Raw genomic sequence first — 27989 nt, forward strand, 5'->3', positions numbered from 1 at the left:
TTTTATAATCATCTTGTATAATTTATATTCGCAAGCTGGGCAAATAAATTTTCTCAAAATGGATTTTTTCCAAGATTTGATAGAAATGTACCAATTTGATGTAATACTACTTGGTACATTTCTACTACCACTGTTTGGTGTGATGTACCAAATTTCATTTGTTTAGCTCATAATTGTTTTGAGTTATCGTGTTCACAGATAGATAGACAGACAGGCAGATAGACAAATTCTCAAAATGTGTTTATTTGAGTCAAAGAGTCCAGAAACATGAAGATTCGTCAAAATCTCAAATTAAAATTTTGACGATTACAATATTTTTTTGTACATGAGAAAGTAAAAAGTATGATCAATCTGTATTAATTATTCCACATGGTAACAATGAAGTATGAATTTATGATTATACTTAAAAAGGTGAGATCACTTTAAAAGTTGAGTTCTGTTGTCAAGATTGATATTAAAAATATGCATCAAATCTTCAATCTTACTGATAATATAATTGTATTATTTTTGTTATTAATTGATAATTCTATTTTTTCATAATTAGATAACCTGTTTTTGGTTTAAAAACAGCAATTAAGTTATAAGCAAATTTTTCTTTAATAAAAATAATTTTTTGCAAATAAAAAATAACAATATTCATAAATTCATACTATTGAAATGAGGCATACTAAATCAGGCGCATCTGTCAAGATTAAGATTTTGTGATTAATTATAAGAGTCATTAAATTAATTGCACAAGGAGAGCATTATACTTGTTTTCAAGTAGCATTAAAGTTTTACAGCATTACAGTCACAAATACAACATTACAGCGTTACAGTTACAAATACAACATTACAGCATTACAGTTTCTGCATTCAAATCTTGAAATGAAGCAATTTTTTAAAAAAAATCTGAGACTTAACAAATGACAAAACGAAGCGAGGGAACGATTTGTTGAATCAATATAATTGGTTCCAATTCCATCACAATAGAAACATTTTTGCCATTTAATAAGATGAGTATCAAACTACCTCACACACTCCATATCCACCACCGCGACCACCGCGACCACCACGACCACCACGACCACCACCTTTTCCTGGATCTCTTCCCTGTGGGAGAAAAAAAAATCTGCAATTTTTTTCTGAAAACAGATTTTAGATGTTAGGGTTACAAAAGTAAAATATTTTTTCCAGGTATTTCATGTTTTACTCTAAAATATAACATTTCATAGTTAAAATCTGAGTTCATCTTTTACTGGTAAACTAAAATATAAGTAAACTTTGGAGGAAACCATAACATATTACTCTTAAACTTTTGTTTTGTACGGTAATCTCAGAAAATTATTTATAAAAGAATAATATCTATAATTTTCTAGAATTGACAGTTTTGCTAGGTAAATGATATAAAGTTTAAATGTATTTTAATAAAATAAGTTTTTCTCTTGTTTTTTTCCCATCAATTTCTTTATTAGATTAGAATTAATTAAAAAGGCTGTAAAGTTTATGCAGTAAAATTCCTAGGTTAAAAATAATTTAAATACTAATTATGCAATATTTATCGTTAAATTTTCTCAATGATTGGATTATATTTAATATTTTAATTTTGAAATTATATTTTGCATTCAATTATTAAAAAATTTCTTGAATTATTTGTCAAGATGGCAGTTTGAAAGAATGGTTATCATTTATTATTATTTACCAATTTTAAAAAAAAAAAAAATTACCATAGCACAAAATTTTCAACCACATTGAATTGTAAATGTGTTATATTTTTGTTTAAATCGGCATTTTTCTTTCGTGAATAATGCACAGTTTATATACTTAACTGAAACGTGAAAATAAGTATTAGATTCATCAGTGAAATGGTTGGGTACAGTCTTTTCAGCAAAACCATTCGGTCTTAGACAGACTATAGCAGTAGACATCAAACTGATACAATTTCCTGCATTAAGTACCATAAAAGATAAGATATGTACATTTTGTCAGCAATTAAGTATATTCTTTTTAAAAATAAGGGAAAATTAAATTTTAAGACTCTTTAAATACAATATAAGAACCCGCTTCAGGCTAGATAACACAGAAGCATAGATGTAAAATTAAACGCACAAATAATTTTATTTTATGTTATGTTTTTATTACCAATAGAGTTTTCCTAACAGAAGTCATAAAATAATTTGTGCCTGAAAGTTCATATTGTCAAAATCATTGCCATCCACCGCTGACGCTGTTCTTTGTAATGTTTTGCGTATTTTCTAGTTTTATTTTAGACTCTAGAAGATATATGCTTTGGAACGTAAAACAAATAAATGCAAAATAACTATTGAGTGACTATTCTGCCTTACCTTTTTCGGGCGTTTCGGATTATTACACCCGGAAGGGGGATTCGAGGATTCTGACTTTTGCTGGAAGAAAAAAATTCGGGTTTTACAATAAAGGAAGGAATTTTATGCGAACACATATATCACAAACATCTTTTTAAAGTATTTCATACAGTCACTTTTCCATGTCACAATATATATATATTTTTTAAAAAATTATCAGCAAGATGATAATTTAATAACATTCGACTTTCTTTGGAGAAAGAAACGACAATGGAATACAGTGATCAGTTGAGAATAAAGTTCTTCACAAAAATAATAGGTGATAGATATAAGTTTCTGTCGAGGACTTGTTCCTTAACTTATATTTTCCGGAAGAAAAGAACCAGCCAATTTAGGCTTATGACCTTGAATATTTACAGATAAATCTATTTAAATATTTTATACATGGAATAAATGCAAAAGAACTTATAGAAATTTAAGCGAATATTTTTCTTTACTTTTTTGTTTTTGGGCGTCGATTTGCCCGATTCTGGGGGCTCCTCTTCTGCTGGCCTCTTTTCTGTGCTGTCTGGTGCCTGGAATGACAATTTCTTGGTTTCACATTGATCGAAGTAATTTTGCCTAAACATACACATCATGAATATCTGTTCAAGGAATTTTATGCTGTCAATTGCCTAGAATACCAAAAATGAATTTACTTTTTAAAATTTATCAGCAAATCAATGATTTTATTATTTCAACTTTTTCTAGAGGAGGAAATGATAAAGTAATATTATGTGGGAAACAAAGTTCTTGACAGAAATAATAGGTGATAGATATAAATTTCTGCCGGGGACTTTGTTCCTTATCTTATATTTTCCGAAAGAAAAGAACTTGCCAATTTAAGCTTATGACCTTGAATATCAACAGATAAATCTATTGAAATATTTTATACATGCAATAAGTGCAAAAGGACTAATAGAAATTTAAGTGAATATTTTTCTTTACACTTTTGGCACTGTCTGACAAGTTGGCCGGTTCTGAGGGCCCCTCTTCTTCTGGCCTCTCTTCTTTTTTGTCCGGTTCCTGGAATAATAATTTTTTTGTTTCACACTGAAGGAAGAAATTTTTCACAAACACATACATCATGAATGTCTTTTTAAGGTATTTTATACAGTCATTTCCCCAGAATACCAAAAGTGTATTTACTTTTTAAAATTTACCAGCAAATCAATGATTTTATTATTTCAACTTTTTCTAGAGGAGGAAATGATAAAGTAATATTATGTGGGAAACAAAGTTCTTGACAGAAATAATAGGTGATAGATATAAATTTCTGCCGGGGACTTTGTTCCATATCTTATATTTTCCGGAAGAAAAGAACCTGCCAATTTAAGCTTATGATCTTGAATATCAACAGATAAATCTATTGAAATATTTTATACATGCAATAAGTGCAAAAGAACTAATAGAAATTTGATTGAATATTTTTCTTTACTGTTTGGGCCCTGTCTGACGAGTTGGCCGGTTCTGCGGGCCCCTCTTCTGCTGGCATGTCTTCCTTTTTGTCCGGTGCCTGGAAGAATAATTTCTTTGTTTCACACTGAAGGAAGAAATTTTTCTCAAACACATACATCATGAATGCCTTTTTAAGGTATTTTATACAGTCATTTCCCCAGAATACCAAAAGTGTATTTACTTTTTAAAATTTATCAGCAAATCAATGATTTTATTATTTCAACTTTTTCTAGAGGAGGAAATGATAAAGTAATATTATGTGGGAAACAAAGTTCTTGACAGAAATAATAGGTGATAGATATACATTTCTGCCGGGGACTTTGTTCCTTATCTTATATTTTGCGGAAGAAAAGAACCTACCAATTTAAGCTTATGATCATGAATATCAACAACTGCTGAAATTTGCTGATATTTACTGATTTGCTGATATCAACATCTATTGAAATATTTTATATATGAAATAAGTGCAAAAGAACTAATAGAAATTTAAGTGATATTTTTCTTTACTCTTTTGTCCCTGTCTGATGAGTTGGCCGGTTCTGAGGACCCTTCTTCTGTTGGCCTCTCTTCTGCTGGCCTCTCTTCTTTTTTGTCCTGTGCCTGGAAGATTAATTTCTTTGTTTCACACTGAAGGAAGAAATTTTTCGCAAACACATACATCATGAATGTCTTTTTAAGGTATTTTATACAGTCATTTCTCCAGAATTTCAAAGATGTATTTACTTTTTAAAATTTATCAGCAAATCAATGATTTTATTATTTCAACTTTTTCTAGAGGAGGAAATGATAAAGTAATATTATGTGGGAAACAAAGTTCTTGACAGAAATAATAGGTGATAGATATACATTTCTGCCGGGGACTTTGTTCCTTATCTTATATTTTGCGGAAGAAAAGAACCTACCAATTTAAGCTTATGATCATGAATATCAACAACTGCTGAAATTTGCTGATATTTACTGATTTGCTGATATCAACATCTATTGAAATATTTTATATATGAAATAAGTGCAAAAGAACTAATAGAAATTTAAGTGATATTTTTCTTTACTCTTTTGTCCCTGTCTGATGAGTTGGCCGGTTCTGAGGACCCTTCTTCTGTTGGCCTCTCTTCTGCTGGCCTCTCTTCTTTTTTGTCCTGTGCCTGGAAGATTAATTTCTTTGTTTCACACTGAAGGAAGAAATTTTTCGCAAACACATACATCATGAATGTCTTTTTAAGGTATTTTATACAGTCATTTCTCCAGAATTTCAAAGATGTATTTACTTTTTAAAATTTATCAGCAAATCAATGATTTTATTATTTCAACTTTTTCTAGAGGAGGAAATGATAAAGTAATATTATGTGGGAAACAAGGTTCTTGACATAAATAATAGGTGGTAGATATAAATTTCTGCCTGGGACTTTGCTCCTTATCTTATATTTTCCGAGAGAAAAGAACCTGCCAATTTAAGCTTATGACCTTGAATATCAACAGATAAATCTATTGAAATATTTTATACATGCAATAAGTGCAAAAGAACTAATAGAAATTTAAGCGAATATTTTTCTTTACTGTTTGGTCCCTGTCTGACGAGTTGGCCGGTTCTCGGGGCCCCTCTTCTGCTGCCCTCTCTTCTTTTTTGTCCCGTGCCTGGAAGAATAATTTCTTTGTTTCACAATGAAAGAAGAAATTTTTCGCACACACATACATCGTGAATGTCTTTTTAAGGTATTTGATACAGTCATTTCCCCAGAATTTCAAAAATGTATTTACTTTTTAAAATTTATCAGCAAATCAATGATTTTATTATTTCAACTTTTTCTAGAGGAGGAAATGATAAAGTAATATTATGTGGGAAACAAAGTTCTTGACAGATAATAATACGTGATAGATATAAATTTCTGCCGGGGACTTTGTTCCATATCTTATATTTTCTGGAAGAAAAGAACCTGCCAATTTAAGGTTATGATCTTGAATATCAACAGATATATCTATTGAAATATTTTATACCTGGAATAAATACAAAAGAATTTATAGAAATTTAAGCGAATATTTTTCTTTACTTTTTTGTTGTTGTCCGAAAGTTTGCCCGATTCTTGGGGCTCCTCTTCTGCTGGCGTCTTTTCTGTGCTGTCTGGTCCCTGGAATGACAATTTCTCGGGTTCATAATGAAGGGAGTAATTATGCGGAAACATACACGTCATGAATATGTTTTCAAGGAATTTTATGTTGTCATATTCCTAGAATACCAAAAATGTATTTACTTTTTAAAATTTATCAGCAAATCAATGATTTTATTATTTTAACTTTTTTAGAGGAGGAAATGATAAAGTAATATTATGTGGGAAACAAAGTTCTTGACAGAAATAATAGGTGATAGATATAAATTTCTGCCGGGGACTTTGTTCCTTATCTTACATTTTCCGGAAGAAAAGAACCTGCCAATTTAAGCTTATGATCTTGAATATCAACAGATAAATCTATTGAAATATTTTATACATGCAATAAGTGCAAAAGAACTAATAGAAATTTAAGTGAATATTTTTCTTTACTGTTTGGGCCCTGTCTGACGAGCTGGCCGGTTCTGAGGACCCTTCTTCTGTTGGCCTCTCTTCTGCTGGCCTCTCTTCTTTTTTGTCCTGTGCCTGGAAGATTAATTTTTTTGTTTCACACTGAAGGAAGAAATTTTTTGCAAACACATACATCGTGAATGTCTTTTTAAGGTATTTTATACAGTCATTTCCCCAGAATTTCAAAAAAGTATTTACTTTTTAAACTTTATCAGCAAACCAATGATTTTATTATTTCAACTTTTTCTAGGGGAGGAAATGATAAAGTAATTTTATGTGAGAAACAAAGTTCTTGACAAAAATAATAGGTGATAGATATAAATTTCTGAAAAGAACTTTATTTCTTCTCTAGTATTTTCTGTAAGAATATAACCTACTATTTTAGCTTCAGGATACTGAACTTCAACAGAAATATTTGACACTAGGAAATATATGATTTGGAACGTCGAATAAAATAAGATTCATTTCAAAACAAATTATATGAATTACATAAACAACTGTTCATATTCTTCTTAGTTCAGTTAAAATTTCAGAGCTTATTCATAGAATAAAATAATTTCCAAATAAATAAATAAAAAAAATAAGAAATTAAATAAACAAATATTCAGTGTTGTTCTTTTATATATATATATATATATATATATATATATATATATATATATATATATATCAGTTTTCTTTTTATGACTAAATAATTCTTTACTTAGATAAAATCTTTAGTTTGTGTTACAATAAAATATCTTTTTAATTATTCCAGCAAAAATAAATCATTGACTGATCCCTTTCAGGCTAACTTATTTATATTATTTGGATTAATTTTTGATAAGAAACAACATTTTTTGCATTTAATAATGAAAGTGATTTGGAGATCCTCGTTATATGTAGTTACCACTATTGAATAAAGTTAGATATTCTATTGAAATTTTTTTTTTCCCATTCGTATAGATAAACTTTTCTTAATCCGGTATTATAATACAATAGTGCCGGCGTCTTGGCCTAGGGGTAGTGCGCCTTCCCCGTGATCTGGTCCTCCCGGGTTCGAGTGCTGGTTCAGGCATGGTTGCTCTTTACTCTGTGTTCTACCTGTGAGGTGTGTGAAAAAGATCCCCTGTAAAAACGGGTTGTGCAAAGGAGTGTGTGTGAATGTCAGCTTGAGCAAGAAGTGGGACTTCTGTTTTTCGGTACTCAGGGGCCTTTACCATCAGAAGCTACTGCACGAACTTGGCTGAAACCGCTAACTTTGTTAGCGGGCTTGTATAAGGCCCATAAATAACAACAACATAATTTGACAGTATAATTTTAAAAACGGGATGAATAGAATTGAATTCAATTTATTTTCTGTTACTTATGTCATTATTTTATATTAGTTATTAATTCATACCACTATATTATAGTAATTTAAAAATGTTTTGTGCTTTCTAATAATTCAGAAAAAAGTAGAAACCAAACAAAAACCGGATTTCGCTTCACTCTTTCCTGCTTAGAAAGCAAAGTTCATTTCTCAGTAGAGGGAAAACTTGGAACAATCATACTGGACTTTGATTGAAGTGACTAAAGCAATAAAATTTTACGCATAGCATTTTTCTGATTAAAAATCCCTCGTCACAAGCCTATGCCAAGATTGCTAAGATACAATATTCTTAATCCACCAAAAATAAGAAAGTCTACAGTAAGATGTCGGAAATTGTTGAGATATCATTGAAAAGGACGTAAACATTTGTTTGAATAAAAAACCTTGAATTAAAAATTTTTGGCTGGGGTTTATACTTAACGGCCCATGTGCATTTTGTAGAATCCATAAGGTTGGCCTACAGAATGTACGACCAGTGGCAAATGATTCTCCACACCCATGTTTCTTATGTATAAATCAGAAGCTGTTATAAAATTATGAAATCCAGCCAAATCTAGCAATTTATTTCCTGTATTCATAAGCACACACAAAAAGTTTTAAGTAATGCTAATGATTTGTAGTTGATTTCATTATAGGTATTTATAGTGATATACGCTGATTGTAGTATGTAAATTTAAACGATAGATTAAATATATTATATTCTAAAGATCCAATAAATATATAACTTAACAACTTGGCTTGCAAATAACCAACGTAGGGAATAAATAATGGTACTTAGCAAAGTTCGGGTTACCCTTTTTTTAATATAGTTCAAACTAAAAAAACAAAAATTAGAAAATAAACCAAGAAAGAGTAGGAAAGTGTTTTTAAAAAGTAATAATATAAATCTGCAAGATTCTTCATTTTTCTTACCTCAGTCTCCTCCGTTTGTTTTTTTTCGGCATCTTCTTCTTTACAAATTAATTTTTGGTCCGAGCTTTCTGTATTTTCATCAGTCTTGTGTGACTTCTCATCCACAGTTTTTTTATCAGTTTTGTCACCATTTTTTTCATGAGACTGTTCAAAAATGAAAATTGAATTTTACATGAAACCGTTATATCCTAAAGATCCAATAAATATATAACTTAACAACTTAGCTTGCAAATAACCAATGTAGGGAATAAATAATGATATTTAGAAAAGTTCGGATTAAGTTTTTTTTTTTTTTTTTTTTTAATACAGTTCAAATATCAAAATAAGCAAAAATTAGAAAATAATAAGGACAAAGTAGGAAAGTGTTTTTCGACTTCCTCCTTAGAAGACTAGAATGCCTTCGATTAAAATATTTTAATTTCAGTTCCTAATTTCACCTGAGTGTACTGCAGTTACCATTCCCAATTACTCTTTGTTTTCAACTCCCCTCTATATGACCCCGCTTTCTTTTCTTTATATTTTTATTTCATTTGTGACTCATATTAAAAGAAAACTCTCGTAAACAGCACGGATAAATAATTATATTCTTAAAAAATAATACTACAAATTTGCAGAATCTCCATGTTTCCTACCTCGCTGGCCTCAATTATATCCTCTCCCTTTCCTTCTTCAGGATTTTCCTTATTGCTTTCGTTGGTGTTTTTCTCCATAAGAAGAGTCTTGTTCTTTTAGAAAACCTGCAAAAAATACAAAACTCATATGATTAAACAAATGCCCTCTTTTTATGAAAAAAATATATATTGTATTATTAATGTTTAATACTTTCAAGTCAGAGGAATTATAAAAAAAGGCAAATTTGATTGGGGTTAATATATTTTTAAATTCTCTCTTTAAAATTGTTAATGAGAATCCATAATTTTGCACCAGAAATAAAAATTTATGTACACCAATTGAAAGTACATGATGTTCATTTTGATAGAGGACCAAATAGTTTTAAATCATGATCAGATGAGTTTTGATTTCCTCCTTAAGTTATCATATATATTACTGTAAGATCATTTGGTTCTAGAAGATTTATGGTGCACCAAGCCCTAGTACATGGCATAATATATTATTGAATTGGATCTCGAACCTGCTATTCTCCAGTTCTGAAGCCAAAGATGTCTAACAAGTACCCCACGTTGACACGACATGCAAGAAGAATAAGTTATAAACTTTTTAAGTTTTGCAGTCTTTATCTTAGACACTAATAAAGAAAATTAAGTTCCTTAGCTTTAGCAAAATACAAATGTTAATTAGCATGGTTTTAAAATGTTGATAATTATTATAACATCTTTGCGATATTAGCTAACAATTTATAATAATTTCAGTTTATAATAAAACTTATTACATTAACTCAAACTTAGCACATTAACTCAAGCTAAAATTTTGTAATTGAATAAGCTGCCTTTTTAAAAAAATTAAATTAAGAAAAATAAAAATGATATATTTGACAAGAAAACCTTTTCACTTTTTATTCCTGGTTAAATCAAAATTTGAATGCTTGGACACTGCAATGTCCATTACATTTAGAAAATATGCAGAGACAGAAAGAAATCGCTGTCATGTTATCCTTTTATATTATAAAAAATAAAATAAAAAGAATAAAAATAAAAGGCAGTCACTTTATTTAGTTGATAAATATCTCATAAATAAAATAAGCATAGCGATTAATTTAAAAATAAGTTTAAATCACATTATTTTCATATCATCGATACAATTTACCTAAAAGGGGGCCATAGAATAATTTAGCATCTGCGGCCACAAGTTGTCAAAATCCGCCAGTGATAGTAGCGGTTGTCACGATGCGATTTATGCAATTTCTCACTAACAGTTTTATAGCAAGGAAATTAATTTTCACACCTATCACAGAGGACACATGTAGATTATTAACAGTATTAAAACAGGTAGCTGTGAGCACATTGCTAGAAAAGATTTACTGTCAGATTTTATATATTCAAAACGGGGAAGTGAAGTTCTTTTTTTCTTTCTTTTTTTTTTCTTTTTTTTTTCTCCTCAGTCAGTAAATTAGCCGTTTCAATTCGCTTCCACTTTTAATAAAATCCAAATTTATCAAATTTTTTTTTGTATAAAATCAATGAGGAACATTTTACAAAACAAATAAAACATATCATTACAATAAATAAATAGAAAATTTTATGCATTTTCTGAAATATTTTTGATTTGTCTATAATATTTAATCAGCTGTTGAAAGATTATTCTTGAATTCTTTTTCATTTACACAGCAGATCATGACAATCTAACCCTAAAACTTTATCAGTAGTTCCCCTCTTGCCCAAACAGCGTTCCGAGCATCAACGGACACTCCCTTCCCTGTTTTTTTTAACCTTTCTCCTCATTTAGAATTACTTGTGTCTAAAGTATCCTATGTTATATGATTCTGATTAAAACTGCATAACGCTGGGACTGTAACGAAGTACATAATCCTCCTGTGCTTTTGGTGGGGGGGTTGTCTCTTCTCCCCCTTGATTCAGCCCTATCTAGTTGGTAAGAACATCTCTATAAAAGAGAAGAAAGAAAGGGGAGAAAATATCTACAAGGAGTTTCCGATTTCAATTAGAAGGAAAGCAAGCCTCCCTGCTCTCGGTCCTCACTTCCACCCTACTCCACAGGGCTGGGAGTGATTCATTTGTCTCCCTGCTCTCGGTTCTCACTCCCACCCCACTCCACAGGGATGGGAGGGGTGGAAGTGAATTCACTTCTGGGGAAATATTAGAATTTACAGCACAATAAGCTTCAATATTTTAATTGCTTCCAAGCTCAGGTTTCGTCAGTAGGATGTTTATAGACAATGCGCGTTTCGTCCAGCCTTCTCTTTTCTCAACTCATGTTTTTTATCCTCTTAAATTTAATCTTTATAAATTGATTTTTTTTTTTTTTTTGTAAAATGCATAGTAAAAATAATAACATTACTATAATCAACTTGCTTTAGTTAACCAATAACTTAAAATTTATTTAAATTAACAATATTCAAAATAATAATTTTAATTTTTTATTGAGTTAATTGAATAATTACTTAAAAATCATTAACGAAACATGTTTGCAGTAAAAGAATTTTTAAGAAAAAGTTGCGATGGAAAAACCGAAATAACAAAACGGTAAAAAAAAAACACAAAGATTTCATAACAGTTTAAATAGTTGTAGGATTGTATCATTTTTAAATCTTTAAAATGCATGATTTTCCATAATTACAAAGAAATTTCTATTTTATATTTCAATTTATTTTGTAATATTATTACAATTTTATATTTTAACTACCCTCAATTGTTTTAAATACTTATTCTTTTTAAATATCTGGGGAAAAATTGTAATATATCATATCTGTCGACCGTTATAGCCAGTGAGTTCAGGCGCTTTTAACTTGCTGGCTATCTGTAACAGTTTTCCAGTATCTTCAGTTTCAGAAAACTTCGTTCACCATCTTTTGTGATCAGTAAATTTTCAATGTTGTCATTACATTCCGAAAAGTTAATCACACCGTATTATTATATATTAATTTATAAGTATTCATTGCATGTATTATTGTTTGTTCATTTGTTTCAAAAAATTGTGAAATGAAACTTGAAATCTGCCTCCAAACTCAATCTCAATATTCTCTGAATAATATTCTTAAAATTTATGAGCAGCTTCAATTCCAAAGTGGCTCTTTTTGAAAAAACTGGAAATTCAAATATGAAATTAATTTTTAGCGTGTTTCTAAACCTCTAGATGTGGATATATCTGAAAAGTCCAATTGAAAAAGTCTTGGTGTCTTTTCTAATTGTTTATCGCACTTACTTGCCTTACCGTTTTTTATTACCACTTTTCTAAAGTCAACATTTTGCATCTGAAATTGCTGATAAATAATTCATAGTGCAAGAACAAACAAAGAGAGTACTAAAAGATGTTCAGCTTAATATTAGACATAGAAGGAGGATTGAAAACTATTAAGCTTCCAAAATTCATAAGTTATGGCAAATACAGATACAAAATTTTGAAAAATAATTATTTATATTAGTTACATTGCACCACGGAAAGAAATTATGAGCAAAAATCTCCAGGACTCCCAGATACAATGAAAGAACATAAAACCAGTTTATTTAGGACTTCGAGACTGAGAATTATTGGAAGAAAAAGTTGACATGGCATGACACAGAATAATAAAAAGTAATTCAACAACGTTCTGTGAAATCATTTACCTAAAGAAAATTTCGTTCTATTTCAAATAGTGTTATGAAGTACTAAGATAGAAGTTTTGTTGTGGACTCATATAACGCAGGCTATATGGGGCTGATACCAGTATTTAACAATCTTAATCTAAAGTTTGAATCAAAAATGAAACGAAGTACAAAGAAATTGATGTTGAGAGAATTAGAATTCAAGGCAAAATGTATAACCAAAAACAAAATCACGAAGAAAAATACAAAGAGCTAAAATGAAAAATCAAAATGAAACAAAAATGAAGTCAAGGAAGGCAGACGCACAAATAAAAGGAATTTTAAGGTGTTAAAATACATATATAATTTTTTATGGTACATTACGTGTTTAAATTGCGGCTTTTTCAGGAAAGCCGCAATTTTCATTTAGGGTTGGGAGGATTATGAAAAATTTCGTTTATTAGAAGATTTGAAAGCTATTCAAATAAAAATTACTAGGCGATTTATGAATCTCAAATATACCTTGCGGAAATATAATTATTTATTTTAGAGCATTTTTTTTTTATTTATTTAGTTTATTTGCAAATTCATGTTTTGTGGGCAAATTTTGATATATCTCAGTAACTTTAACTGGTACTTCAAATAATCCGCTTCACCACGCAGGTAAATGTATAACAAATATACTGTTGAAACATAAAGTGCGATACATTCATTAGAATCTGAACCGTAAATTTGGCATAAACGTTAATATTTACTAAATTTTGATAAAATATAGCCAAAATTTGGAAAAAAAATTGTTAAAGTTTATTAAAATAGTATTTGAATTCAAGATTTTATACAACATTGTAATTGAAGGCATAAGTTTTTCGTGATTTTTTTCAAGTGCTCCAAAAGTAGGCACATGCCTTAATTAGTCCAATATGTGGTCAAATCTGGTCAGTAGATAGATCCCTTTTTAGATCTATTTAATCCGGAGATAGTCAACTGAAGAACGCTAATTTCCTTCCCCCCCCTCCTCTTTCTTCACAGGTTAGGTCCCTGCATTTGCAGATTCCTGAATAACCCCCTTAAAAAAATTCTATCTGCATATTGTATGATCCTTCTCTCACCTACGGAAACTACACGGTCATTGGCTAATTGGGGAAAGCGTTTCCCGTGTTTATACGATGTTTCACCGCATTTGACGGTCGTTTCCCCCCATACTTAAAGATTTCCTGATATTGAAGCAGAATTTTATTTGCATTAGGTTTGTACTCATGGCATATATCAAATGAACACGTCCCTTAACGCATTTTTAAATTGCATTCTGCATATTTCCCAGTGAAACGTTATGACAGGCAATGCTAAAAATTGAAGCTGAAGTTAAGTCTAAATAATAATATATAAACTTTTTTCAATTAATATTACATGCTGTTACATATCAGACATCTTCGCCAATCAGCTAATTCTCCTATCAAATTACTTCCGTTAATTTCATGATGTCAAGCAACTTTAATTTAGTTACTGAATTCACTTGATTTTTTTTTTTTGTTGTTGTTGTTGTTGTTATGCTGAAAACATTTATTTCTATAAATAACAGAAGCAGTAAATTGGTGACTATTTGAAAATAATGGACAAAAATATATATTTGAATTAAGTTTTGATACATAAAAAATGAAAAAAATATTTTTTTTTTCCATAACATTTTACTTATAAACATGTTAGATAGAATAACTTTCTAAAAAAAAAGATTTTATTAAGATTATTGATCATGGATCAAATATAAATCTGATTTAATTTATAGTTATTTCCCGTCACTTAACTGATCGTAAAATATAACTTTAAGCAAATTATAACACACAAGTGAATACCGAATTAATTGATTACCAATTAGAGAGTCTTTTATCTTGAAAGTAAGCAAAACTATTATCTTATTGCAACCAAATATGTCTAGAAAATAATAAAAGTGATAGAAATCATCTAAATCACTTATCTACATACTAAAACATAACATACCAAATATAATTCCGACATATAAATTATATTATGCTTGTAACAACAGCATGGTAAACAAACCAACATGTATGAATTGTAAAATATTAAATCATATTTAATCTAGTTATATCGCATAACATATTTGAATAGCTGCAGATCATTTTAATCCAAGAAAAATTATCTTTTTTTCATAAGATGTATTATAAAGCATGCCTATAGCTTTAGAAATTGTCAAAATCTCCTACATAATTCATTCACATTTAATAAACATCATGTAGTAATTCTAATCTTAAAAAAAATTTCAGTTCATTTTATTTGAATATTTATTAATTCGTCAGATTTCCAAAGGCCATATACTCAAATGCATTCAAATTAAAATCAAATATTTATTTTTAGAACATTATTATTATTATTAATTTTAGAGCATTATTGATTACTTGAAATTAATTCCTTTTACCAAAGAAGTTGGGATTACTTTCAAAAGTGGTAATCTGGTTAGTAAATCAACTGTTTAGATGGTCAAATACTATTTACTTATAAACTGTGTAAATAATAATAAACAAATAATGGCGTTCAGGACATGTACTAAAACTATGGTCCTCACCTCATTTTCTTTTGAAATATTATCTGCATCTTTTTTTTAAAGCTTTTATTTTGCATGTTTGTAAGGAAGAAAATTTGTAGTCGATTTTTCACTTATTTCCTCGTATGCTAGTTTTCTGAAATTTTGTATAGTTATTGATTGTTTTCGATGAAAATAACATATATTAGGGCTCTTAATTATCATTTGATATATCAATTTAATTTAAAATATTTTTTCAGATTGAGTGCCATTGGATATTATTTTGAGAAACATTATTATTATTATTTTGATTTCATAATATTGGCTACTATGAATGATGGACTATATTTAAGACTAAAATGTAGGAAAAAATCAAAATAAGTAGATTTTAAACACCGTCTCCTTTGTTTAGCAAAAAGTATGAAATAATAATTTTTAGAAAGTGAAGCAATATCATAAAAGAAATATGACACAATATATTGATAAGAAAAAAAAAGCATTCATTGAAAACTAAGATGCACTATGGATAAATTCCAATTTATTTAGACGATTTAGATTAGAATTTCACGCTTTTATGTTTTCAATTTAACATCCATAGTTTTAATTAAAAAAGTTAAAACGTTAAAAACGAAATGAAAAATTAAGAAGCTAAAAATATTATGAAAATATAAGCATTAATAAAAATTCTTAGAATGTGAATGATACTAATGCGAATTAGATATTTAGTATTCTACTAAAATAAATAAATAAATAAATATATATATATATATATATATATATATATATATATATATATATATATATATATATATATATATATATATATATATATATATATATATATATATATATAACTTAGAAGTCTAGAATGTTGATAGAAGGTAATTTTCTTTGCAGCAAAATTTTAAATTACTGTTTAAAATATGGATATTAATTTAAAGCAAACTACCGGATTTGGTATCGCGCTTTTGCGAATAGGGCTTAAACACTTTACTTTCTTTTTTAATCCGCAATGTTTTATTGCAATAAGTATCACAATAAATAAAGATTAGAAGCTAGAAAAAATATGTCTATAAAAGAAACTTTTAAAAAACGCTTTTATTGGTACATTAAATGAAAAAAAAAAAAATTCTTAGATTCAAATCTAGAGGTCAGAGCGAATTTGAATTTAAAAAAAAAATTAGTATAGGCATGAGATACAGAAAACAATAGGAGAAATCTATAAAGTCGCAAAATGTTTTAGTAAGACAAAAAAAATTTAGATGAATTATAATTGTTACAATTCAATAGAGTCTTTCGATCTGAGTATGAATTTTACCAATTGAGAACTGACGTTTACCAATTTTGTATTGACTTCCAGATTTTGATAAAAAAAATAAAATGATTTAAAAATTAAAATAGCAGATTTAAAATTTTATGATAAAAGCGTTCGAGAGGAAAAGGAAAAATATTAAAAATTTTGCTTTTCACCTACCTGTAAAATCTTTCAAGAGCCGTATAAATCTGTCCGATCCGTCAAGATCTTCAGCAGTAAAATGGAGGAAATTTACAGTTATATCCATCTACCCACCAGTTGCTTATCATGTACACTCCCGATTGATTTAGACCATCCAATGAGGGGACAGCTGCTATGGCAACGGATGGGACAGGAGCAGATTTGAGGAATTACGTATTGGCCTCGTCGACCAATGAACTCTGGAAAACACACGCAGCCTCCTTTTTTATTTTTTTAAGAGGGGTTTCGGACACGGCACGTGGCAAAAATAAGGGAACAAGAGATGTGACCCCCTTCTCTGATTTTCTCGGAATCGGCATCGTCGGAAGAAAACAACGAGATCTTATTCGGCACGTGGATGGTACGCGTGCAAGTAGCTATAATTATAGTGTAAAAAAAATCGAAATTTTATTTTTCAAATCAACAGTTTTGCGAAATAGGTATATAGGTACATTTCATGACGATGATAAAGGCAAACAAATTAATTTTATAAAACTGCGTGAGTACTCATACTCTGAATGAGAAAACATATACGAAACGGGAAAAAAAAATCATCCGATAATTTAAAAAAAAATATATCATACGTAATTTTTAGTAAAAAAGTGTCGTTTTTAGTGTCTTTAAATTGTAGCATTTTTTGATTTGCATATGCACCACTTGATGCATCAAAATAAGAAAAACTGGACGAATTTGAGGTTATTAAACTTTAGATGAAAATAACAGAAATAACAAAGTTACATAGATTTAATATAAGTTACGGTCATTATGAAAATATTAATCCTGTAACTAACAGAAGATTGTCATACAACCCATTAGTGGATTTTTGATGCCCTAGGAACAAGTCTTGGAAGGCACAAAATATCCTTAATGGGAAACACTTATTTAATATTTTTAAAATCAGAAAGAAAAAAGTATTGTCGATACTATTTACCTCATATTATTAAAACTTGCTCAATGATTTTTTCAGTTTCATTTAATAATTTAGAAGGTTTTATTTACAATAACACTTGGCTAACTACAAAGTTTTTTAATAAAATTCATAAAATTTTCTCTCTCTCTCTCTCTCTTTTTTTTTTTTTTTTTTTTTTTCAATCTCGAGTTTCCTACTGAAAACTACTTAATAAAATTCCTACTTAAATAAAATTCATTCATTCTCTCTCTCTCTCTCTCTTTTTTTTTCAATCTCTTGAGTTTCCTACTGAAATAAGGTCAAAATATTGTCCATAATTTAAAAATATTTTGGTTAATTCAATATATAAACTAAAAATTGCGTTCATTTTTGGATTATTTTTATTATTTAAATATATCCGTATAAGGAGTCTTATAAAATCAAAAGAGAATAATTTATAAATTCCCTAATTTACTCGAAATATAATATGACGTTTTTCAAGCAATTATCTGAAATAAAAATTAGGCGATTAAAAAAAAAAGCTTTCTGTCAATTAAAAAAAAAAATGTCCTTCATCTTAAATTTTTGTACATGTTAAATGTGTTTTTAGCTGTAATGAATTAGAGAACGCTGTTCTGTATTAAAAAGGTATACTGTTTTAAAATTCTATTTTTCTTATACCTTATGGAAAAATTAGACATAATGTTAGTTTACTAGAAACTTTATTATTTATGTATATTGAATGCTTTTTTAATAAAATGTATTTATAAATATATTATTAGAATTGTTTTAGAATAATCAGAACACACTCGAACAAATTTATTCTAGATCTACAGCGTTTGAAACCTTTAATTTTTTTTTCATTACCAGTGAAGAGAAATAATTATTCAATTGAATTAGTAAAATCGACCATATAATTTCAATTTAAAATGATTTCAAAGAAGAATAAGAATATTTACTGCTAAAAATACCTCAAAATCCATTGTAAAATACCAAAATTTTGTATATTTCGAAAATAGCATTTAAATTTCAAAAAAAGCTCTACTTTCAATTTTCAAAACGGTTCATATCAATCGAACATCTTTATTTTCAAAATCTTAGGAAAGATAATTTAATGCAATGAAGTTGATATTCAAAGCATAAATTATGAAATTTTGGATTATTCAGTGCTGCTCTTTCTTTTAAATGCCTAAAAAAAAGGAAAAAAAGAGAGAGACCTGGTACTCTTGATGTAAACAAATAGTCTCAACTTTAAAACTCCATAAAATAAAGTTGTACACAAATTTTTTTTAAAAGAAAAACGTTATAAAATCTATTATTATTCATAAAAATAAGTTACATCTACGTAGCATTTTTTGTGCTTATTATATTTCATGAATTTATTATTATTTATTTTTATATTATCAATATTTCTGAATACTTTTCAAACTTTTCATATCACTACCTCCTCATTAATTTCTAATCTCTTTAATCGTATATGTTCTAGCAATGGACTTTTGGGCAATATAATCTTCCAATTTTCAATTAAAATGAAAGTCCACTGAAATGATATTATACCTCACCGAATGCGAGCATGTTTGTCAATTAGACAAAATGAAAATATGTTTTCTGTAACGGAAACATTTGTCAAAAGAGTTGGTATTTCTACTACTCCGCCGCCCCCCCCCCCCACAGAAGGAGATTCTCACCATGCCTCTGCAAATACTAATATATATGGTTACATTAGTTTTAGATAATTGTAAGGAGGTAAATTGGCATATATAAGTTAAAATCTAATCTTGGAAAAAGCCGTAAAAAGGGAGGGAAAACTTTTCAAAAAATAAATAGGAAGAAAATAAATAAAAAATATAAATATGAGAAGATAAATATTTATGAAGGTGTTAAAACGATACTGCTCATCAAAGAGCATTTTCCTTCGTTACGTCATTGATTATAGAAAAAGTGTCAAAACGCATGCCTCAATAGAAGTAGCGAACTTCATCAATTTTACTAAGGCCCGCTGGCTTTAGATAAGACGGAGGAGAGTATAATAGGAAGTGCTGGGTGCGTGAGATACCTACATGCAAAAATTTTATCTGGGGTCCAACACGTCTGCTATAACTTCATCTTGAATTTTTCAGAGATGTTCGCCACCCAAATGTAATGAAACTATACAACCACTAGTATTCCATTAGCGTAACCAAAAATTTCACTGTAATTAGAATGATTGAATTATATTTTATAATTTCATTAATTATTGATCGAAATTGTATCCAATTACTTCTAAACTGAAAACCGACAAATTTATTACTAATGGCTCTTTCGGTAGCAATGAGACGAAAACTGACGGATTTTTTTTTTTTTTTTGGGGGGGGGGGTTCTTCGTTTCGTAAGAAAAACAAATTTTAATGCAAACTGATTACGATTTCTCCTGCGCATCGCTGTAGAAGTTACCCTTCCATAAATGATTATTTACTGCTTGTTGTGTGTATGTATATACAATAAATAAAAAAATTCGTGGGATGTTTGAAAATTAGGACATTTTCATAATCCAAGAAAATAAAATTTTTTAGTGCATAAGGAAATATTTTAGTAGCAACAAATACTAATTTCAAATTATTTTGGTAACAGATTGATAACCACAAAAACTCGTAGTTGTATTTTTTATTCTTCAAGAACTTTTAATTGTTAAATTAAAAACAGTCGACCTAGTGTGAGGCGTTCTTCCAATAAACCAAACACTCATGAATTTCTCTTAAATTAAACATTACTTAAGTTGAATGTTATGGTTAAATAATGGTTAAACCTATGGAGTTTGATGTGAGTTTCGCGTTAACCTCCATAGGTTAAGTATTTTACATTTCTTAATGGTTTGCTTTCCCTTCCAAAAGAAAACAAGCTTTTCTGGGCCATGAAGTTGTTTATTTGTTTGTTGGCTTGGTGTTTTTTGTGATTATTAATTAAATTGTTGATGGTTAAATTTTTCATCAGTTAATCTTATATATATATATATATATATATCCATATATATCCAAGGTAAGAGCAAGGTATGTATTTCCCTTGTTCTCACAGTCATAAAATGAGAGATTTTTTTGTTTTTTTAAACACTGCTCATAATTAAAAAGGTTGAAAGTATCATTTTTTCAAAAATTTCTACCATTTGGTTGTGCGATAATATTTGTGAGAAATTTTTAAAGAAAAAAGTAGTATTAAAATAAGTGAAATTAGAAATAAAATTATGTGCACCATACGTCATTAAGTGAACAAGCGAAATTTAAAACTATAATAGAATCATATTAAATGAATTGCTATAAACTTTCGGAAAACGTTATAGTACAATGTTCTTATATTTTTATATTCCTGCTTTTAAATTTTGATTAAGAGAAGATAATTCCTTTGAAACTTAATTTTTAAGCCCTGGGATCAGCATCCAACAGAGCTGATTATAAAACGGTTTTTCCCATGATTGAATTAACCGTGCTGGAAAACAACATTACAGATTTGTAATAAAATACTATAACCATCTAACTGATCCAATTTATTGTCATTTCGGCAATGGTCATGTTGTATAGATGCTTAAAATTATTATTTCTGATTGAAAATATCTAAATCTCCCCAAAGTATGAAAATTGAACATTTTTGAAGAAAAAATTTTATTTGATTAAGGTGTATGTACATACTTGAAACTTCGAAAATCGTTCAAAATATCGAATATTTTTTTATTGCTTAATAATGTTCTCTGATCCTTTAGCTTTCAAATGATGCCAAGATGTTGTGAATATTCGAAATATTTCTCGAGTTATAATTATTTTTCTTGAGGTGCTTTCATTAAAAACTCTAGTTTCGGTTTTTTTTAAATTCATTTTATGAAGAATGATATTTTTCCACTATGTTGCTTCATCAAACAATCATAAATCAACAAGAAATTAACCAAATACAATTATTTAAGTATCAAAATAATCTGTGTGAAATAGAAATAGCGGATATTTTGTACTTTAATCAAAGATATATTTATAGAAATACATTTTTAATAGCTATTTAAAAGTTAAAATTACAGAAAAAATCTCGCTTTTTCTCGCTTTTGCTGATGAAAAAATTGTTAAAAAAAACTATATATTTTTATAACTTGATTGAGGCAGACAACATGAAGACTAATATTAGGCATAATTTCCAACTAGAATTGTGCGTCTGTACAAATTAGAATTTAAGATATCATGTTTCAAAAAATATGTTAATTAGCTCATTAAATCTTATTTAATTAATTAATAATTAGTGTAATATGGTTTTTTCTCACTGAAATGAGTTTAAACATATATTAATGACCTACTGTGAAAAAACTGGATTTTTGAAGTTAAAATTTTTAAAAAATCTTCTAGTGTGTACGTAGACCTTAACAATTAATTCAACAATTTATAATTTCAATAAAGAAACTTATATTTCTTTAGAAAAAAATTATTTAACGCGTACTATAGAAATAAATTAAATTGTCTTAATTACGTCATTTTCCTCTGAACTTTCAAGTCATTTTATCAGAGAAATGAAAATACTTTCTATCATTCTCAACAATTGACTCTTTTTTCCACAAAAGCAATGCTGTCAAAAATTTAATTTATCCTGGATTCGATATCTATAAACAGAGGAATACCTACATAAAATGGCGCTCAAGGTAAATACTAAAACAGGTGATCCTCTTTTTTTTTTAATTGCATAATTTCAATCTCCATATTTCAATCATACCCGACACTTTATCCTGGAGAGATGGAAATTAAATATAAATATTTGTGCATAAATTTTTTTTAACTAATATGATCTAACTGCCGATACATGTATCTTAATTATCCAATTAGATATATTATTTATTTATTTACTAAAAGCGTGCGCCAGAGAAATCTCCATTTATAGAATGGTATAAACATCAAACACATAAAGAACAAAAACTACAACAAATCACAAAGACAAAAATTATAAAATAATAAAAATTACGCAAACAAATATTTAACTAAAAACGAAAACACTGAAACTGTTAAAATACACAAAAATTATTAAATTGAAAGATCATTTCTAAAGTTAAAACAAATCAATACAAACACCACCGAATCTCTTAAAAAATATCAGGAGTTTAAAAGTTCAAAGAATAAAATTCACTAAATTAGAAAAATTTTGCAGATATCTATATATTAGAAAACGAAGAAACATTGTCTGAAAATTGCAAATATATATATATATATATATATATATATATATATATATATATATATATATATATATATATATATATATATATATATATATAACACATTAACACAAAATAAAACACATTAAGTAAAATAAAATATCAAATTCAACAGATATCTTATTCAAGGCCTGCCATCTGGGGGCGCGGCGGATGCTATGCACCGGGGCCCCGCGATTGAGGGGCCCCAACATGATCAAGAACTAAAATAATGTTCTAAACGGTAATGGCGGGATGGAAAGAAGAGAGGGAGAAATTTAATTGGGACAATCGATGGGTTTTGAAATATACGTTTACAGATATATTACAGTTTAGTGCAAGTGTGCAACATATTATAAACATAAAGTACGGTCATTTACCTCATTTACTTGATTAAATTGCATATATTACTTTGATAATTCTTACTATAAAATGTTTAATATTGTTAGATGTAATCAAGTATCCCTCTGGATGTGAAGACTCGAATTCAGAAAAGAAAATTAGCAGAAAAGAAAAAAGAAGAAAAGCTAAATTTCAAAAAGTCATGAGTAGACCTATTTTCTTGTCTACGAAGTAATTCTGGCAATGAAATTGTTTCGACTTCAGAAATTACAATTCAAGCTTCAACTGGTGAAGAAAGTTCCGCACAAACTACACAATCTTACAATGGAAATGTAGAAACTGTGAAACATAAAAACGGAATAAAAAAATTCAAAAAATAGAATTGTGTATGATTTAGCATACATCACAAGAATAAATTATTCCTGCTTTAGGAAATGAAGTTCTTAACAAAATTAAAGGCGATACAAAAGTAGCCACGTTTCACAGTATCCAATGGATTCTACTTCTGATATTTCTTATAAAAAGCAATCGTCAGTCTTTATTAGATATGCAAATTTTGAAGAGAAAATATTAAGAATTAATGAGTCATTTATAGGGTTTATTCAAGCAACTGATTTGATTGGAGAAGGACTAGCAAAAAATCCATTGAAAAGATTAAGTCAGCTTGATTTTGTTATTATGGATTGTAGTAGACAGACATACGAAAACGGTAGCAACATGAATGAGAAATATAAAAGTGTAAAATCTAAAATAATTGCTCTAAACCTTCACGCAATTTATGCGCCTTGACTATGACACTCTTTTTATTTTATTAATTTGTGTTGTTCCTTCCAACAGTAAGTATTGTTTTTTTTTTTTTTTTTTTGGATATTGCAACATTTATACTGCTTATTTTCTGCATCTACAAAAAGATGAGAAATTCTACAAAAGCATTTAAACATTGCTCTTAAACCATTATGCGATACTTGTTGGGAAGCCAAAATAGATTCGGTTAAAGCAGTGTATAGACAGTTTGAACAAACTTGTAATGCCTTAGAAGAATTTTTAATGCAAATAATAATAATTTAACTTTTTAAAAGTCTAATGGATTCAAAACAAGAAATGACATTTCTTTTATGTTTAATAGTATGGTTTACAATATTGTCCAAAATTAGCACTATCAATAAACTATTTCAAGTAAAAAAAATTGTTCTTGACTGGGCTTTTAATTTAGTCAATAAAAATAAATCTGAAATTCAGAATTTAAGAACAAAATTTAACTCATTTTTAGACGAAGCAAAAGTGATAGCGCGTGATTTAATTCTTTCAGAACATTTTCCTGAAAAACGAATTCAAAAAAGAGAGAAAAATTACATTTCAAAACAGCAGAAGATGAAATTATTGAAAACCCAGTTGAGGAATTTAGATGTTATTTTTTAACTCTGAAACTGATACTGTTACAGATTACTGTTACTGATACTGTTACAGATAGATGACAGATTTAAAAATATTTCAAATTAATCTCTGACATAAAAACTTTAGAAAAACATGAATTAGAAAAATATTCCAAACACTTTGTAATATTTTATAATAGCGATGTAGATGAAAATCTAATCCAAATAATTGCTGCTGGATTTGATTTTGAATGAAAGTGATGTAAATAACACTTAACACATGTTGCAATTTTTACTAATTGATGATTATAAAGATTTATTTCTAAATGTATTAACTGTGTTAAAACTTTTCTTTACATTGCAGTTACTATAATAAATGCTGAGCGCTCTTTCAACAAATTAAAATTAATAAAGAATTGTCTTCAGTCAAGCATGCGAGGTAACACTGAAATACACTTACTGTACTAAGCATCAAAAAAGAAATTGCAAAAAAATTGTAATTTTCCTGAAATAATTAATAGCAAAAACAAAATCACGCATTAAATAAACATGCAATAGTTATATTTGTTCGTATTTGTATTTGTATTCATTTTTTTTTTTTACTTTGCAAAAAATTTAGGACCCCAAATGGTTTTTTGCACCCTGGCCACTTCATAGAGTAGGCCCGCTCTGATCTTAATAAAGTTTTTTATAAAATTTGTATAAAGAAAAGTTCATGATATAATTAAATCTATAAAATTCCTCTTGAAATGAATTATGGTTATTCAAAGATCTGGCAGGCACAGCGAAATTTATAGAGTTCAATATATTACTACAGTCAGATTACTACAATTAAATGAAATGATCACCTTCGATTGTTTATGAAGAAAATGATTATACTATTTATTAATATCTGTAAAAAACACATTAAATTATTCGAATTACTTAATCTTAATTATCTATGAAACTGAATGGATGAATTAGACCTTCATTAACAAGAGCACGTCATTTTGTACTTTCGATAACTTGATTTTCTAACATTGTTGGGTTAACAGTATTTAAATGATGTAACAAGTGAGTGGTATAAACAAATGTATAAGGAATTTATAAATATGCTTGTCAATGCAAAATTTATATAATAAATTAATCAATGCAAACATGCACGCAAATATAAAATGATGAAGATTTATTCGCTTAATTATGAGTCTCCACCCAAATGAGTTAGAAAACAAGGGAAAATAGCGTTTTAAATCATTTTTTTTTTCAATGGATACATTTAATTGACATTTCATTGATAATGTCATACAAGTAACATCATTACTAAAGAAATACATTACATTTTGTTTTGCCTATTAATTCAGAATTTGGTCAGTGGTTAAAATTGAATACTGTAGTAATTAAAAGGAGAAAGATTCTGAAACTCACTAAATATTAAACATAAAAATAATTAGCCTTACATACAAAAATTCGAAATTCTTTTCCTTGCTAAGAAAACATTGGACACATGAAATATTTTTCATTTTTCAAAAATTACATAGTAGCGAAATAAAAGTTTCCAAGAAAAGGGGGGGATGGTCAGGAGTGATTAGTTTGCAGTTTTTAATGAACAAATTCAGGCTCTCTCTTATGAAATTATTAATAAAGGAATTGATTGCATAACGCACTATCTGGTGCTTATTTATGATACGACTTTATTCAAATGTACTTAATTCGTCAAATGTACTTATATTCATTCAAATGTACTTTTAATCATTCAAAGGTACTTAATTTGTCAAATGTATTTTTATTCATTCAAATGTACTTAATGTGTCAAATGTAGTTGTGTACCCTTATTGTGAATCTTATCTCTTTATAATTCACTTATATTTATATTTAATTGAAAAATATTTTTTCTAATAGAATACGGCAAAATAATTTTAATATTACCAGAAACATTTTTTCCACACTGAACCCCCCCCCCCCCCTTTTCTTTGACGATACGTTTGTTTAACGCTTCGTGTACCATTAAAAAAGGAATTTCTTTCTACCTCAATAGTTTTGTTGAAGTCTTTTATTTTGAGGATTCAATGAAAAAAATATATATAGTATATAATACTCTTTGTGGAAAAGGTTTCTGCAGTATTAAGATTTTTCTGCTGAATTCTATTGGAACATTTTTTTTTAATTTAACATAGATATAAGTAAAGAAACAAGTTCTCTAACCAGAAAAGAGGAGTTTTCTAAAATTACGAAGATTTACGTAAAAAAGTATTTCAAAAAGGAATGTAGAAATTTGTGATCGAAAGTATCTATTAAAAATATATCCTATTTAAAAATCAAAGTGCTATCTTTCTACATTGTAATCATGCAATATAATACAGTTAGTAATTGTATAATAATTTATTTATAAAGTTAATTATCATGTGGATTTTTGATAATCATGTTAACGATATTTAAAAAGTTAAAAATTGGTTTTTGATTGATTATATAAAAAATATTTAAATATTTTTCAAAAAACTTTACTTAAAGAAAACTGTATAATTGTTTGAAAAAAAGGAAATAATTTTTAAATCTTTAAAAAATTTATCAATAAGGTTGATTAGATATAATTTTGAAGTGATATCATTCAAATTTATGCAGCTGCTTAGAACATTTCTTGTAATAAATTGTTGTTAAAACAATAAAAAATGAGCTGAAATACTTCAAACCGAAAATATTAAATAAAATAAAAATAAATAATTTTTCAATAATAAATGGAAAATATAATCTTCAAGAAAATGCCAACATAAATAGCATTATAAGGTTAAACTGATTCTTCAATATAACTATTAGACAATGTTTTTAAATGGACACATTTCATTGAAAAACAAAACGAAAATTTTTAAGGAAATGTGCTTTTAAATCTGTTCGAATTTTAGATATTTGACCATGCAGCGGCTGGTGTTGCAGCCAGCTTGATAATGAGTCTGATTTTAAAGAGGATACAAAAAAGAAAGAAAGAAAGAAATCTAAAAATAGGGTTGCACACTAGTCCTTAGACAATACAAATTATTAAAAAGAAAAATTCTAAATTATATATAATGATTGTTTTGTTTTTAAATAAGCTATCCATTGAATGAGATTATCTAGAATGACTTCGATGCATCAAAAATTTTTTGCCTAGTAAATTATAAATTCCATCGAAATCAATTTAAGAAAATGGATTATTTAGATTTCTTTCCACTTTCGGTTAAATATAATAAATCACTAACAGTCAGTTTAAACACTCGAAGTCTAGTAAACGAGCATATTTTTCATTCATTAGCTGTATTCAAAAACTCGGTACTCACTTATATCAGAATACTTATTTCTTCCCGGGAGCACTCTGATCTTCCGTGATGAACGCCTAGCTGTC

General features: G+C 28.2%; 1 protein-coding gene across 9 annotated transcripts; it reads right to left on the bottom strand.

Annotated features, from left to right (window-relative positions):
• Window positions 1–219: 219 nt before the first annotated feature.
• Window positions 220–27989, bottom strand: LOC129960520 (paternally-expressed gene 3 protein-like). Of its 9 annotated transcripts, none has more exons than XM_056074011.1 (13): window positions 27925–27989; window positions 9248–9352; window positions 8616–8759; window positions 6335–6427; window positions 5846–5923; window positions 5355–5432; window positions 4850–4942; window positions 4308–4400; window positions 3781–3858; window positions 3291–3368; window positions 2801–2977; window positions 2325–2384; window positions 220–1092 (listed from the first exon to the last, which is right to left on the bottom strand). In XM_056074011.1, the coding sequence occupies exons 2-13, from the start codon at window positions 9323–9325 to the stop codon at window positions 1003–1005; spliced, it is 1140 nt and encodes a 379-aa protein (XP_055929986.1). In that variant the 5' UTR covers window positions 9326–9352; window positions 27925–27989; the 3' UTR covers window positions 220–1002. The 9 variants fall into 9 exon arrangements, with proteins under 9 accessions (XP_055929986.1, XP_055929984.1, XP_055929981.1 ...); XM_056074009.1 differs by having other exon boundaries at window positions 5355–5447; XM_056074006.1 differs by having other exon boundaries at window positions 5846–6022.

The sequence above is a fragment of the Argiope bruennichi genome, chromosome X2 (genome assembly GCF_947563725.1).
Source record: "Argiope bruennichi chromosome X2, qqArgBrue1.1, whole genome shotgun sequence".
Classification (NCBI taxonomy): domain Eukaryota; kingdom Metazoa; phylum Arthropoda; class Arachnida; order Araneae; family Araneidae; genus Argiope; species Argiope bruennichi.

What these genes read in the sequence shown, in the direction of transcription:
- LOC129960520 (XM_056074004.1), bottom strand. Translation starts at nt 9,325, where the DNA reads ATGGAGAAAAACACCAACGAAAGCAATAAGGAAAATCCTGAAGAAGGA. An exon ending in TGTCAGACAGTGCCAAAAGT is followed by an intron (nt 2,978 to 3,290) that starts GTAAAGAAAAAT and finishes TTGGTATTCTAG; the next exon opens with GCAATTGACAGCATAAAATT. An exon ending in ATCCGAAACGCCCGAAAAAG is followed by an intron (nt 1,093 to 2,324) that starts GTAAGGCAGAAT and finishes TTTCTCCCACAG; the next exon opens with GGAAGAGATCCAGGAAAAGG.